General features: G+C 36.6%; 1 protein-coding gene across 4 annotated transcripts; it reads left to right on the top strand.

Moving 5' to 3' along the window:
* Positions 1-1,476: 1,476 nt before the first annotated feature.
* On the top strand, positions 1,477-14,467 carry LOC141610705 (uncharacterized). Of its 4 annotated transcripts, none has more exons than XM_074428924.1 (16): positions 1,477-1,616; positions 6,931-7,077; positions 7,934-8,127; positions 8,429-8,508; positions 8,591-8,686; positions 9,825-9,945; positions 10,818-10,876; positions 10,976-11,047; positions 11,489-11,559; positions 11,663-11,759; positions 12,325-12,399; positions 13,025-13,123; positions 13,223-13,366; positions 13,474-13,566; positions 13,988-14,065; positions 14,163-14,467. In XM_074428924.1, exons 2-16 carry the CDS (start codon positions 6,959-6,961, stop codon positions 14,229-14,231), a joined length of 1,467 nt encoding a protein of 488 aa, XP_074285025.1. In that variant the 5' UTR covers positions 1,477-1,616; positions 6,931-6,958; the 3' UTR covers positions 14,232-14,467. The 4 variants fall into 4 exon arrangements, with proteins under 4 accessions (XP_074285025.1, XP_074285027.1, XP_074285024.1 ...); XM_074428926.1 differs by lacking the exon at positions 1,477-1,616 and adding an exon at positions 5,487-5,671 and having other exon boundaries at positions 6,952-7,077; XM_074428923.1 differs by lacking the exon at positions 1,477-1,616 and adding an exon at positions 5,488-5,671.
* The last annotated feature ends 22 nt before the right edge of the window (positions 14,468-14,489 follow it).

Raw genomic sequence — 14,489 nt, 5'->3', positions numbered from 1 at the left:
ATGAATCATCAAAGGTGATGTCAAAAAATGGTTGAGCAGAGGAGTGATGGTAGAAATGAGTGGTTTATGGTGAATGATGAAGGCAAATACAGGGAGGTTGATGATGATGATGATGAATTGTTGATGGCTGGTTGTAGCTGATAGCTTGGCTAATGTTGGTGAATTGTTAATTGATGGTGATGATGGTGAGTGGATACGAATGAAGATGAAGATGAAGATGAAGGAGCAGGGAAGTTATGAAGGAGGTGATGATTAATGGAGAGGTCAAAGTCAATCTTTGGTGCGGTAATCGATAATCGCTAATCCGTTCGAACAATAATTATTCTATTTTAAACTACCTAAATCTACTAACTAATTACAAAAATTTTAAAAATTAAACTAGTTTAGATTAATTGTCGTCGATTTCTTGAATTTGCTAACGGAATTGAAGCAGTGGGGACGGAAATGTCGTACTTGAAAAAAAAATGTTAATATATGGAACTTTAGAGTGAGGGGTAGATTAGGAAAGTCATTACAAATTGTCGACGATAATTAGTAATGTGTCGACGATCTTTAGCAGACAGGTACCATAAAACGAGCTCCAAAAAAAAGACTAACCCAAATTTAACAGTTAACTTTTAACTTAGTTACGCTGGCTCAATTCTATAATAAATATAATACTAACGAATGAGACGAGGTGTTATGGGGATTATCGGTAGTGCGTGAGTAAGAGTGGGAGCCATGCTTTCTGGAGGCGGTTGCGGTGCTCGATGATCTACATGAAGCTCTTGCGAAGGGACATCGGGACGTGCTGATGGAGAGTGATTGCCTTCAAGTGGTTGATGCGCTGAAGAGAAAGAGTAATGGACGCAACTTATTTTCACTTGTTATCGATGATATTTTTACTCTTTGTAACGAGTTTCATTCTGTTATTTGGTCACATACGAGTCGCATTAACAATAGTGTTGCTCATGTTTTACCCAGGGTCGTTGGCAAGATTAGTTGGTCGGATGATTGCGAGCGTCCGTCAATTCTGCTGTTATGTTTGATCTATCGTTAATGAAGTAATACCCTTCGGGGTCGTTTTCTCAAAAAAAAATGTGTGAAAATATGACATGGATACGGGTAGCCCTGTTATATCTGCCCTAGATCACCTATCAATATCCCTACCAAATTACAAATCACCAATATTCAGTCAAATTTTAATCTATCAATTCAATCAGATAATAAATAATCATCACTCTATATACTCAAATACTCATTAAAGTTCTTCGATACCAGAAAATGACCTAAAAAATGTGACTCAAGACTGACCTGATAGAGCCGTGTTGACCTCTGACTTGACCCGAAAATGACTCGACTCAAACTAACCCAAAATGAGTTATTTAAGGCAAAATTTAATTCGATGGAATTAAAATGACCTCTAAAACGAAAGACTCAAATCTCGACCTTAAAAAGACCCGATAACTATTTAACCCAAAAGGGTAAAATCGTCATAAGGGTTTTTGTCTTTTAGACCACCGAAGGTTTAACGACTTGTTGATTCATCACTTGCCGCTCTATTTCTCTACAACACCTGTTCTCTGCTCTTTCTCTTCCTTCGCCGCCATTGTTGCGAGCTTCCCACCTTACTCTATGCAGGACCGATCCTAAGGTTTGTGGGGCCCTAGGCAAAAATGTAGATTATGACCCCTTTTAAAAAACACAAATTCTCATTACAGACGGACACTATCCGTCTATACGTATAGACGGATACCATTTCCCCTCACAAAATACCCATTTGCCACAAAGTGGGAAGCACATGGAGGGTGTCCTACCTTGTCCCCCTACTCATTTTATTAGAGGTCTTTACCCGTCTGTTCGTCCCACCCGTCTATACCAAAACCTATTGTTTAAAAAAATACAATGTATGATCATTTTTTTTAAATCACTAGTTCTATTACCCGTGAAATTCACGGGTTATCTATGTTTTTACGTTGATGGTGTTTTGTAAACCCGGATTCGCGATTGATTGGCCTTGAGGAACAAAAAAAGACTCGTAAAAAAAAACTTTTATTAATCAATATGTATATTGCCATAATATATCGCCAAAACATATGTTATGTTTATGACCACAATTTACTAAACTTTATCACAAATTACTAATACTTTGCTATGAATATTGTTACGTTTATTAGTCTTTTGCCACGATTTTTGTTATTATTATTGTTTGTCTTCAATATTTTGTCTTTATTTATTATACTCTCTCCGTTCCGGTCATTTGTTTACCTTTTACTAACTTTAAACCCGTGCAAAAATTACACGGATCTACTCATTCATTTTATTTGTAAAATCTAAATAATGAATGAATATTTTTACAAAAAATGCACAAATATCTGACTGAATAATGTTTTATCAAGATTTATTGATAAAAAAAAGTATACAATTTGTATACGAAAGTTATGTCTATATTTATGTTATATTCTAAAAATTAGAAAAAAAAATATTCACAGATTACTCGTATATTCTATGTTATCTTCGATATAATCATATAAATATAAAAGCTCAATATCCTCTCTCTTAATAAAATTAACTGCCCGACAATTAATACCAACAAGTAGTGATACTGTCGTTTTAGTACCAAAAATAAACCTAATTATAACTAACAAAGAAGCTAGCGATAAGCAGGGTCGATCTCCACAGGGAGGCAAGATATCTGTTAAAGTGTCCGTCTATTTGGTCACAAATGGGGGGGTTTGAATTTTGATTTCTAAACTAATAAAAGTTTAAAGGAAAGAGCAGTAAAGAGTGAGCAATAAAAGACGGAAAATGTAATAAAGATGATCAGATGAGAGAGAACATGTCATGACTTCGGTTCACCATGCTAGTCTAGCAACCCAACTGCAATTAGCCTAGATAAACTATTGTGAGACGGATACAGGAAAGATCCTTCTGGTCCACTTTTTATCCTAGATTTCCACTAATTTAACTTTCGTCCTCGTCAGGGTAGTCTATTGTTCATAGCAGGTCTATTTAATCCAATATTCCGACCCAGGAGTAAATTTAACCAGATTAAAGGTAACTTAGAAGCGTGCACTCAACTAAGTCGGTATTATAATTAAATTGCCATGAGTACTCTTCTCACAAATAAATCATCTAGCCTATTTGCTAGATCGTCACTATCTTACCATGGATTCCCTAATCCCAACATGAGTGGATTTAGCTACTCATATTACTAATGTTGTCAATAATAATAATAATGAATAAACTAAAAGACATGATGAAATAACAATAAAATTGCATAAATGAAATTAGGGCAGAAATTAATGATGAGAGAACAAGGAATTAAAGTAATAAATAATGAGATTGAGACTAATAAAGGAGGAGAGATTACAATCACAAGAGTTCCGGCTTAAAGATCGAACAACCAAAATCCAAGCAAAGAGATCCAAGAGTAGAGTTACAGTAGAAAGTTTAAGGGAGAGATTAAGAGAGTAAAGTGGCGTTCTAAGATGAGTCAAAACGTAATTAATAACCTAATTATCAATGCTTAAATAGAAAAACAAAAGTCTATCAAGAAATAGGTCCAACACGGGTTAATTAAGCCCGTGAAAACTCAAAACCTCTCGATCGAGCAGTATAAAACCACTCGATCAAGGACTTCAAAGGCTAAACCTCTCGATTGAGAGAAAATATTACTCGATCGAGGAAACCCTCAAAACAGCATTTCGATCGAGTACAATAAAGCACTCGATCAACCTCTTCAGCACTCCAAACCACTCGATCGACCAAATAAACCATTCGATCGAGTGTTCTTCCTCCAAGTCAGCTTCAAACTCGTCGTTGACCATCCTTCACGCATCCCAATGCAGTACTCTTGCTCTAACATTCCCGTCTCCTGAAAATGCATGCAAAATAGGACGAAAAGAGTACAGTTTCACCACTTTCAGGTTCGTTTATGCAAAATAGACAAAACAACCCAAAGTAGCCAATTCAGGGCATATTGCAATACAAAACGGTATAAAAGTGCATAGAAATACGTGCAAATTAAGACTAAAAAGGCTATATAAAATGTACGTATCAAATGTCCCCAAACCGAACAATTACTCGTCCTCGAGTAAACTAAATGCAAACTAATGGAACGGAAATGAAAACTCAGAGCTAGCTATAACTTCTCTACTTGAACCAATTTAATGCAAACAAAAATCAATGGTTACAGCTACAACATTCAATACGCAAACGAATTATAAGATGTCCATAAATAAAGCTGACTTATCGACCTTGCAAAACCAACAAAATCCGGGCATAACGACGGCCCAAACCCGGCCCTATTCCCAAGCCTGGGGAAAAATTGGCTGGGCCGGGTGGGGTTAGTGGGGTTGGGCCATATGATTAGCTATAAGTAACACACATGGTTATATTTTCTAGATTATGATCCTTTCAATTTCCTTCTTTCAAGCCCCATTTAATAATAATTTCCCTTCTAACTTTCATTTTACCTTTACTTTTATGAATATTTATGAATAAATTTAGGACCGTTAGATGTTTGGAGAAAACAATCTCAACCAAATGATCAATGTACTAGGCTCCTTCCCTCTTTAACAATTTAGAAAGAGAAAACCTTCTTAAAAGCAAAAAAATCCCAGACTTACAGAAGGTTTAAATTAAGGATTTAATAGCAATATTTATCGATTTACCTTTGTAAATTGAAGTCATTGTTGTTTTTTTCAGAATATTTCAGCCCTTTTTCTTCATTTTCTCCTTCTTAAAGATTAGACTTTATTTTGCTCTCCAATTTAGCTTAGGAGGGCATTTTTTAGTCACATATCTTAGTTAAAGAAGATTTAAATTAAGGATTTAATAACAATTTTTATCGATTTACCTTTGTAAATTGAACTCATTGTTCATTGTTTTCAGAATATAAAGTTTAGCTTTTTGATGAATGTGTATTGAAGTTTTTAATCCTTTTGGATGCGTAAACAAATCTGGTTTTTAGGTTTTTTCGTTCCCCTTTTGTGTTCTTTACAGTTTGGTAAGGTTACTTCTCAACTTCTATTTTATCGTAATGAATTTGTTTGTGGGGTTTTAAAGTATCCGACTTTTCAACGAAAGTCTCCTTCTCTGTACCCTTTCTTATTATGGTTCTCCGTGGTAAATGAAAATTCTTTAAATTTCGTTTACCTTTCTCATCCGAGAGGATGGTATAGGTTGATTAGTCAACCTAGTTTCTTTACCTTATCAATTATTTTTTTTTTTTTTTAAAAAAAGCAATGTACTCCCTCCTATCCCAGATAACCGTCCCATTGTAAAGATGACACAAGAATTACGAAAGTGAGTTTAAACCACACAAAACGAACAATGGGACAGTTATGTGAATAGACGAAAATGGAATTGAATTTGGGCCATACAACACTTACCAAAAATAGACAATGAGACATTATTGTAAATAAACGGAAATGGACAATGAGACGGTTATCTGGAATAGGAGGAAGTACTAAGTATGGACTCGAATATGGACTCTTATTTTAGTGTGTTTCTTTACCAAAATCCCAATTCATTAGTTAAACCCAAAACCCACCTGTAGGCTCTAACCCTAAACGAACCTCTAACCATAAACTGAGATTATACGGCAGCCGACGACGATAGTGACCGGCGAAGACGACGACGACGAAGGATAAATTCCTCTTTGTTTATTCCTATTTCGAATTATTTAGTAAGTATGATTTTAATCTTTTTATTGTTTTTAATTTCATATGCTTATTTGAATTGAATCTCATACGAATTTGCTATTCAGTTTTCTATTCAAACGAATTTGCCCTTAAATTAGTACTGTATTAACTTGCTATTCAATTGATATTAATTTGTTCTTAATTTCATATGTTTCGTCTGATTTTACTGATGATGATTTGTCCAAGAGTGTGCTAGTTAATGAATGAATGCTTTAAACTTTGAGCTTTGCTTATTTGATTTTCAGGGATAATGTACATGTGCTAGTTAATGCAACTGAAATCAGTGGTGTTTGAATTTTATTTTTGCGTATACCTTTCCAATTACAAAAAAATGCATTAATTACTCTAGATAATTGTCCTCTTATTCTTTTGGGGTAAATCCAGTAGAAGAATAAGATGGTGGCCGAAATTTGGAGTGGGTATAATGCAATTCTTTCGTGTAGCGGAAGAGGCTTTGTGGATTTTGGGATGAGCCATGCCGGGTTTTGGGCAAGTGGTTTGCTGCTTTCGCTTAAAAATAATATCTACCATGAGGGGTTGTGGCCGAATTTTAATAGTGACCAAAGGAGTGGTGGTCGAATTTTAGTAGTGAGATAATGCAATTTTGGTGGTAATTTGGCCAAGAGGCTGGTGGCCAATAATTTTGGCGGTGGTTGACCAAGGAGTTGCGGCAAAACATTAATAGTGGGTTTGTGTAAGGTGGATTAAGGGTGGTGGTAGTGGAAGAAGATTAACTCTTAATTAAGGCGTTAACTTTTATCAAGAGCCTCACCCTACCACATTTGAAAACCATCTCGATCAAAGCTTTAAGGTTATGATCGACTCAATCAGTTAATCAGTGATCATATATCTTATATCTTGGGCCATTGAAATTAAGAAACCGTTGCTTAGGAATTAGAAGATGAGTTTTTAAATTCTAAATTTCCAATTAAAGAAGAAAAGAGTTGGGAATTCGGGTATTAGAAAAAAAAAAAAAGAGGGTAGAGAGTCAGGGTGAGAAATTAGAAAAGCATTGCTTCGTTTTTACTAAATTAGATTTTTTTTCTTTTCCTACCACTATTATTATTATTTTAAAACTCTGAACAATGTGCCCCTTTCTAGCTTGGGCCCTAGGCCGCCGCCCCTCCAAACGATCCTCTTTATTCTTCTCCTTTCGATTTTACCCCTAATTATTGCATTATTATTTAATTACTGTCTTAAAATGTTTGCTAATTGTTTAATTTTGATTATATTGTACGAGTAGTTGTTAATTACAATTAAGTAGGTAAAAGATGATAGCAGCAGTATCATGGATTCCGAAAGGTGTAGCAAAGATGGTGCCGGAAGTTGCTGAACTTCCTTCTAAAGAAGAAATTGAAGAGATGCTTTTATCTGGTGCTCTTGATGCTCCGTATGTTTTCGTATCGTTTACTAAACTGGTTGCGCTTCTTTATGTTATGTTGTGACACGGGACGTAATTTTAATTACGTGTCATTCAGAAATAGCCTCTTTGTGTTCACGAATACTCCGTATCTAATACTCCCTATTCCCCATTCATTTGTTTACCGTCTTTATTCTTTGTGAGAATATTTTAATTAAATGTAAACAAATGATTAAGACAGAAGACCGTATATATCACTTGGTATTTGAGTGACGAGAGTTATAACAACATTACTACTTTGCCTCATAATTAGCTCGTTGATAAGTCGGATAGGGTGAAGAGGGGATCGCATATATGCAACCTTAGGTTTTTGACGGACTGTTGATATGGCTCTTTGGTAAAGCCTTATCGATGAGATGAGCTGAGCTGAGCTGTCTAACGTATCATGTCATGTGGTTATTGAGTGACAGGAGTATAACAACATTACCGCTTTGTCGGAAAAATAGCTCGTTAATAAGCTGGGTACGGGGAATAGGGAGGGGAGGGGTGTCGTATGTATGCAAATAATGGGTCAACTGTTTAATAGACAACGCGAAATGTAATTTAAAATGGTTCCATTGGTAAAGGGAACCCCAAATCCAATGTTTAGTAGTTATATAGTTTGTTTGGATGGAAGGATTTGGAGGGGAAGGACGGACGGAAATGGGTGAGGTCCTTTGTTTGGCTAGTAAGTGTGATGTGCGTTTGCCGCTTTTTTCCTCTAAAAGGTTATCCAAACATGGTGGTGGTGGTGGTGTATATTGGATTAAATAAACGTCTACAAAATTTTATGTTTTAGCTTGTTGATCTAGTGGGAGTCTCTTTAAATGGTGTGTATCATTGGCAGAGATGCGGATCATGAGGAAGAAGATGAAGAAGAAGAAGAAGAGGAAGGAGACATGGACGTGGATGCTGCTAAGGGGGCTGATGAGGTTGCACTTGCCTCAGCTGCTGCTGAAGCACTCGGCAAAGATTCAAATGACATTGCAGATGCACTGGGGGAACTTGACATGGACAATTACGATGATGACGAAGATGATGGTATACCTGTGAATTACATGCTGTTTTAATCATTGTACTGCTGTGTTGCATAGTTTGTAACTGCTTCCAAATTTTTGTCTCATATCTTCTCGTTTCATTTTCTTCTCCACTTTCTTTTTTGCCTGTCTTTGTGTTACTATTTCGTCTTTTTTTTTTCTCTCTCAATTTTGTTGTACCCTCCCGCCCCCTAGTTAACATTTGATACGGTGATTAATGTTAGTTGACCCTTTGTAAACTTGTGACTAAGTCATAACTGTTGCTGGTGCTGCCTTCTGATCATGCTTCCTTTCATGAAATCTAGGCATTGAAGTATTCAGCAAAGGGCTTGGGGATGCTTACTATCCAAGCAATGAATTGGATCCATATCTAAAGGATAACGCTGTAAGTAATAGACACCATATCTTCTTGTGTAAAGATTTATTGTTGCCATTTGATGCTAATATTGATTTATCCTTCTTACCAGGACGAGGACTCTGAGGAAGAAGCGGACATGATCATAAAAGCAGAGGATTCTGTTATTGTTTGTGCGAGGAACGACGAAGAACTCAGTCACCTTGAGGTATATAGTGATCTTAAATGTTTTTTTCCTGTATGTGCACCTTTTTTTTATTATGGCTTGCTACTTTGCTAGTTGCTCCTGGATCCAGATATGGCTGGGGAGCCAAGGAATATGCCTGCATTTATGGATATCTTCGGAACTTGCATCATTTCATCGTCATGTATCTTGACCTCTTGGGTTATTGACATGTGATTCATTTTCTTGTATGGTCTTGGTGAATACTTGGTAGAACTAGCATTATATGTTGATAATAAGGATGTAAGTACCACCAGATACAATAAATGTTAGCCAATGAATTTAAAAGTGAACTAGGGTTTTAAAATGTGAAAAATGAGATTAAACAAAAGATCCTTTACAATGGGAGTGTAAGAGGTATTTAATTGTAGCTAGTGCAAATTGTAGACAACTCGCAAGAACACAGCTCTGGGACACCACCGAGCTTGTCTAGGAATTTTTCCGTTGGAAGGACTCAGTTGTGCCCAATACATTGGGTAATACTCCCAGTGGCTGCGCTGTAGCTTCGCTTTTTTTTAGCTTCATTTTACATTGCCAAGTGGCCTTCACTTATCTCTGGTTACCGGACAATTGAGCTAGCAGACCTGTCTTCTGTTTTTACTCCTCTAGAGGGTGAATTTGTGCATTCTATGACTGGGTGATGCATGAACTGGACTTGCAGTCTATGGCCTCTTGGATGCACCCTGTGTCCCTTGCAAGCTTCTTAACTTCTTTTTGCAGTGTACATCCGTTCATTGACTCTGCATTCTCCTCTAGTTCGATTGCGACTGATCGAAACATGTTACTGGTTCCTATCAAACCGAATCATTCGCAGCCAATTCTTGATGGAAAATGCAATTTTAACCGAGAACACAAATTTTGACATTAAGCACACAAAGGAAGGGAAAGGTGAATTTAGATTAGTATAAGGGGCATGTGGGGTTCTGAATATATATTAATCTTCTTGTATGGTCATAGTCATCCTTTTTTTTATTTCGGGGAAATTGTAATGTTTGTGCCTTGTAGTGAGTTGATTTGGAGGAAAGGAGGCCAGTGTCTCCCAGTCTTGCATGAAATTGAGTTACGTAGATCATACATTTTTTTTGGCTCTGTTTCAACTAATTTGTTGTATCCTGACAATTAGGTTTATATCTTAGAAGAAACAGAAGATGGTCCAAACTTGTACATTCACCATGATATCATCATATCAGCATTCCCTTTATGCACAGCATGGCTTGACTGTCCACTAAAGGGCGGGGAAAGAGGTATGGCACTAATAAGTTCTCTCATATTTCCTACTGTCTTTTGTAGTCCCAGTTCTTACTCGTTCATCTGCTAATACCTACCTGGTAATATTTTATACAATTGAGTTCAGTCATGGCATAATCATGAGGGGATGATTCCAAGTATGAGAACTATTTGAACGCTATATCTTCTAGTCATTGAGGTTGAATAGATCAGAGGCTAGATGGAGCTGTTAGATTGTTGCTGTAAATTTTATAAACTCTCCTGAGATATGGCTTAGTTTTGGAACGTCTTGGCGGAAGGCATACTGAGGTGCTGACAAAACTATCACATGGTGCCTGTCTGGCACCCACACACAATTTGCATATTTTCTCATATTTTATCTTACGGCCCTTTCACCCTTGGCTGGCGGTTGATGAGTCAACTTGTTTTGAAATCAGTTTTAACCAGTTCAAACCCTTCTGACATTGATTTTAATGGTCAGCCATTCAAGGTCTTCCATTAAGCACTTTGGGGAGCGGAGTTTCAATTCTCTTCGTAGCCTCGACTTGCTGTTTTTATTTTCAACGAATACTAGTTGGCATATTTATCTTACCTACACAACATCATTATAAAACTCAGTCAATTGAGTATGAATCGGAATAGGGATTTGATAGTGCTATACACATTGTTCTTTCCATTAAACACTTTCTGGAAAAAAATATGGCTTTTTTTTGGTTTTGGAGAATGAGATTTACTCCATGAATTTAACAATTAAATGGAGCAAAAGAATACTTCTTTTATTTTGTTGCATAAATTCAGTTCCTATATGGATGATATACTTGTTGCTAACTTGCTACAACTGACGTCATTCTCTGAACCTTCTCATTAATTTTTTTTTTGCCTCCTACAGGAAATTTCATTGCTGTAGGCTCGATGGAACCTTCGATTGAAATATGGGATCTTGATACTGTGAGTTGTATACCTTATATCTTGAGTTTTACTGAATTCTAGGCTGTTTAAGCTAATGAGTTATGAAGTTTAATATTTGATTGATTGTGTTTGCGGCAGATTGATGAGGTTGAGCCAGCATTAGTATTGGGTGGTGTTATTGAGAAGAAGAAAAAGAAGAAAGGAAAGAAGGTAAAATTTTAAACATACTCAGTTCTACTGTTTTAACTGTGTGCGGCACTGTTGCCAGTTCCTTAATCTTCTCCATTTACTTGGTGTGAGATAAACGTCATATCGTAGTGAATGTCCGAACTCAGAAGGCTGTTTGAGTTGACTGGTAAATTTGCTTAATATGATCAAGAAAATTGGTTCTGTTATAACAATTAAAGAAGCAACAAGTACAAGGTTCTTCATGACTATTGTTCACAAGGAAGTCCAATTCCGTTGAATAATTGAATTGGCGATGCTTAAAACAAACGTAATTATATTGACGACACTCCTTTAGAAGTTCCTTGTGCGACTCCTTGGCAGCTGGTTGAATAGTGACATGTTCTGAGCATGTCAGAACATTGCTGTCAGAACATTACGTTCTCATCTTTCTGATTTTGTCATCATTGCTCTCCCTTGCTTCAGAAATCTATCAAGTATAAAGAAGACAGCCACACCGACTCGGTTCTTGGTCTTTCATGGAACAAAGAATTCAGGTCTGCCAATTTTTCTTTCGGTTTAATTTCTCTTTCATAGACTTCTCCTGCAGGTTTTTTTGAAAGCCACAACGTCCTTACTTCTTTTCTTCACACACTATAGAAATATACTTGCTAGTGCAAGTGCGGACAAACGAGTGAAGATATGGGATATTGCTACTGGAAAGTGTAGTATAACCATGGAGCACCACACAGACAAGGTAAGGCTCGGACCCTAGTTACTGTGGTATATTTGTGAAGTGCGTATTCTGACTGCACAATCACTAGCAATTTTTGTCTTCTGAAATGATTATGCTAAACAGAGTGGCCAAGTAAACAGTGACTTACTGGGATATCATATTGGGACGTTATATAGGATATGGTATCCTAAGTGACAAGATTACAATGATTGTGAAAGACATTGTATAATGGAGATATGGAGTAGTACTTTAACAAAGCTTCTGTGTAGCTGTATTTTTTAGAATTCAAAGCAACTTGATGTTTTCAAATTTCAACTAAGAAAGTTTAGTGTCATTGGAGGTGAAGGTGCTCATTTAGTCATTTTCTTATGCTGGATGCTGGCTAAGTAGTGGCTTTTGCTTAAAATCATTAATAATTAAACATTAAGGGCACAATTGAAATTGAGCTCTAATCATATGCAATCTCTCGTGCAGGATATGTGTACATTTTAGATGATACTGTATTGTATCCTATTTAGTATAGTTATCGTATCCTGGAAGGCTTTCGTGAGCTGTCTGATAAATGTCTCTTATGCGTTTCTTGCAGGTCCAAACTGTTGCTTTCAACCATCATGTGCCACAGATTCTTCTGAGTGGATCATTCGATCATTCAGTTGTCATGGTAAGAGACATATACCTTATGGCTAAACTTGTCTTTCCTTTTTTTTTTCCTTCATCGGTTCAATCTGAGACTATGGGTTGTACTAGTTGAAGAATTCTTATCTATGGCTTGTACTGTATCAGTGAAAAAATCTAAACTCTAAAGCGTGCCTTCTTTAAGACTGGAAGGAGAGTGGGGTTTTGAGGAATCATGTTAACAAGCTATTTTCTGCTTGATCTTGTGAGAATCGATCTGGGGACATTTTAACAATCAATTGCGCCCCCAACCCGAATAAAATCCTGTTGCTTTGTCAAAAATCTCAAAGCTGACTTTATTTTCAATTCTCCAAATGTAATTTAAATTAATTTCTTGTTGCCCAAACCTACCACTAATCATAATATCTACTGTCTGAAGTTATATTATCGTAAATAATCCCTTATACATCTGTTTGATTTGGTTGTCATTGAGTGTGTGTTTTGGACTTCGAAAAAGTTATAAATTTCTATTTTATGTTGACATAGATGGAGCTAAATTGTATATTTAGTGTTTACATCTCAGCATGCTCATTCACATTTTCTTTGCTTTTCCTCTCATTTGCTTTCTATACAATCTTCACTTTTAACAACACGCGTATTGAATTTTACAGAAGGATGGGAGGAATCCTTCCCACTCTGGGTATAAATGGTCTGTTGATGCTGATGTCGAGAGCCTGGCATGGGACCCTCATACAGAACACAATTTCATTGTGAGATTTCTTAAATTTCATGTAACCTGAATGCATGCTTTCATGATCTAGGAAACTCGTAAAGGTGAGTAATGGGACTTGAAAAATGAATATTTGCAGGTCAGCCTTGAGAATGGCATGATCCAGGGCTTTGATATTCGAGCTGCTAGTTCTAGTTCAGATTCAGATTTAAAGCCGAGCTTCACCATTCATGCACATGAAAAGGCTGCAAGTTCTATTTCATACAATTTCTCATCTCCCAACGTAAATGCTCACTCTTGTTATACCTATATGTGATTTGATTATTTGAATTTATGAACTGCTTAGTAGCTTTAAGCTATACCTCACTTTCCTGTTACTGCTTTCTGCAGCTCATTGCCAGTGGTTCTGTCGACAAAACCGTAAAATTGTGGGATCTGTCAAACAATCAGCCATCATGTGTCGCCTCCAAGAACCCAAAAGCTGTAAGTATTTCTTTTAATAGCCGTGGTCTAGGTAGAGTGGTAGAAAAACCTGAATCCGAATGATCCCAGCCTGAAAACGACCTGTTCCAAAATGATCCAACTCTTTACTAGAGACTCAAAAACCGCCCTGACCCGAGCTCACTCATATCTCAAATTATCCCATAAATGCTTACCTGGAATGATCCAAACCTGTAATTCCAAGCTAAACCCGATCCAAATAATCCATTTGCCATGTCTTTAATCAATGATCTATGATGATAAATATCTCACATCTGTCTGAAAGGAAATGTCTCTTGCCTTTACCGTGGAGATTGCCATTGTATTCTTGAAAGTTAGTGGTGTATGGTTCTTTATAGAACATCTGTCCATTAAATATTTCTCCACATTTTATGATGTGTTTATTTGCTTCCTTGTGCTACAGGGAGCTGTATTTGCAGTTTCATTTTCAGTAGAAAACCCGTTTTTGCTTGCTATTGGAGGATCGAAGGGCAAATTAGAAGTGAGTTTGGAAGATTTTTTTTAAGCAAACAATTTATCTCACTGATTTCTTTCTTTCGTTCTTTTTCTGATTACCAAAATCAATTATTCTATGGCAGGTATGGGATACATTGTCGGAGGCCGGGGTCGCTAAGAGGCGTAATAGTACCAATACTAAGAGTCAATGAGAATTCTACAATAAGTTTTGGTTTCTTTTTGACGTCTTTAGTTTACTTTATTTTCGCCGGACTTCAAGGTACACTTCATGTACTATATAGGGTTGCGAAAAAATTGGATTGAAGATATAGCATCATAGTTTGCTGGAATCGAGGATGCTTCAAGGGAGCTTTAGTTTAGTACTGCAAATGACTTGAAAATACAAAGCTTATCAAGTTTATCAACGGGCTCTCACGATTTTGTTCTATTTTTGAAGTTCTAATTCGCGA

Source organism: Silene latifolia, chromosome 11 (genome assembly GCF_048544455.1).
Source record: "Silene latifolia isolate original U9 population chromosome 11, ASM4854445v1, whole genome shotgun sequence".
Classification (NCBI taxonomy): Eukaryota; Viridiplantae; Streptophyta; class Magnoliopsida; order Caryophyllales; family Caryophyllaceae; genus Silene; species Silene latifolia.
The sequence above is the reverse complement of the archived record's forward strand: the minus strand, read 5'-3'. Positions and strand labels throughout refer to the sequence as shown.

Coding starts and splice junctions, on each gene's coding strand:
- LOC141610705 (XM_074428924.1), top strand. CDS start 6,959: ATGATAGCAGCAGTATCATGGATTCCGAAAGGTGTAGCAAAGATGGTG. Junction 7,078..7,933: donor TCTGGTGCTCTTGATGCTCC/GTATGTTTTCGT, acceptor TATCATTGGCAG/AGATGCGGATCATGAGGAAG. Junction 13,567..13,987: donor CCTCCAAGAACCCAAAAGCT/GTAAGTATTTCT, acceptor CTTGTGCTACAG/GGAGCTGTATTTGCAGTTTC.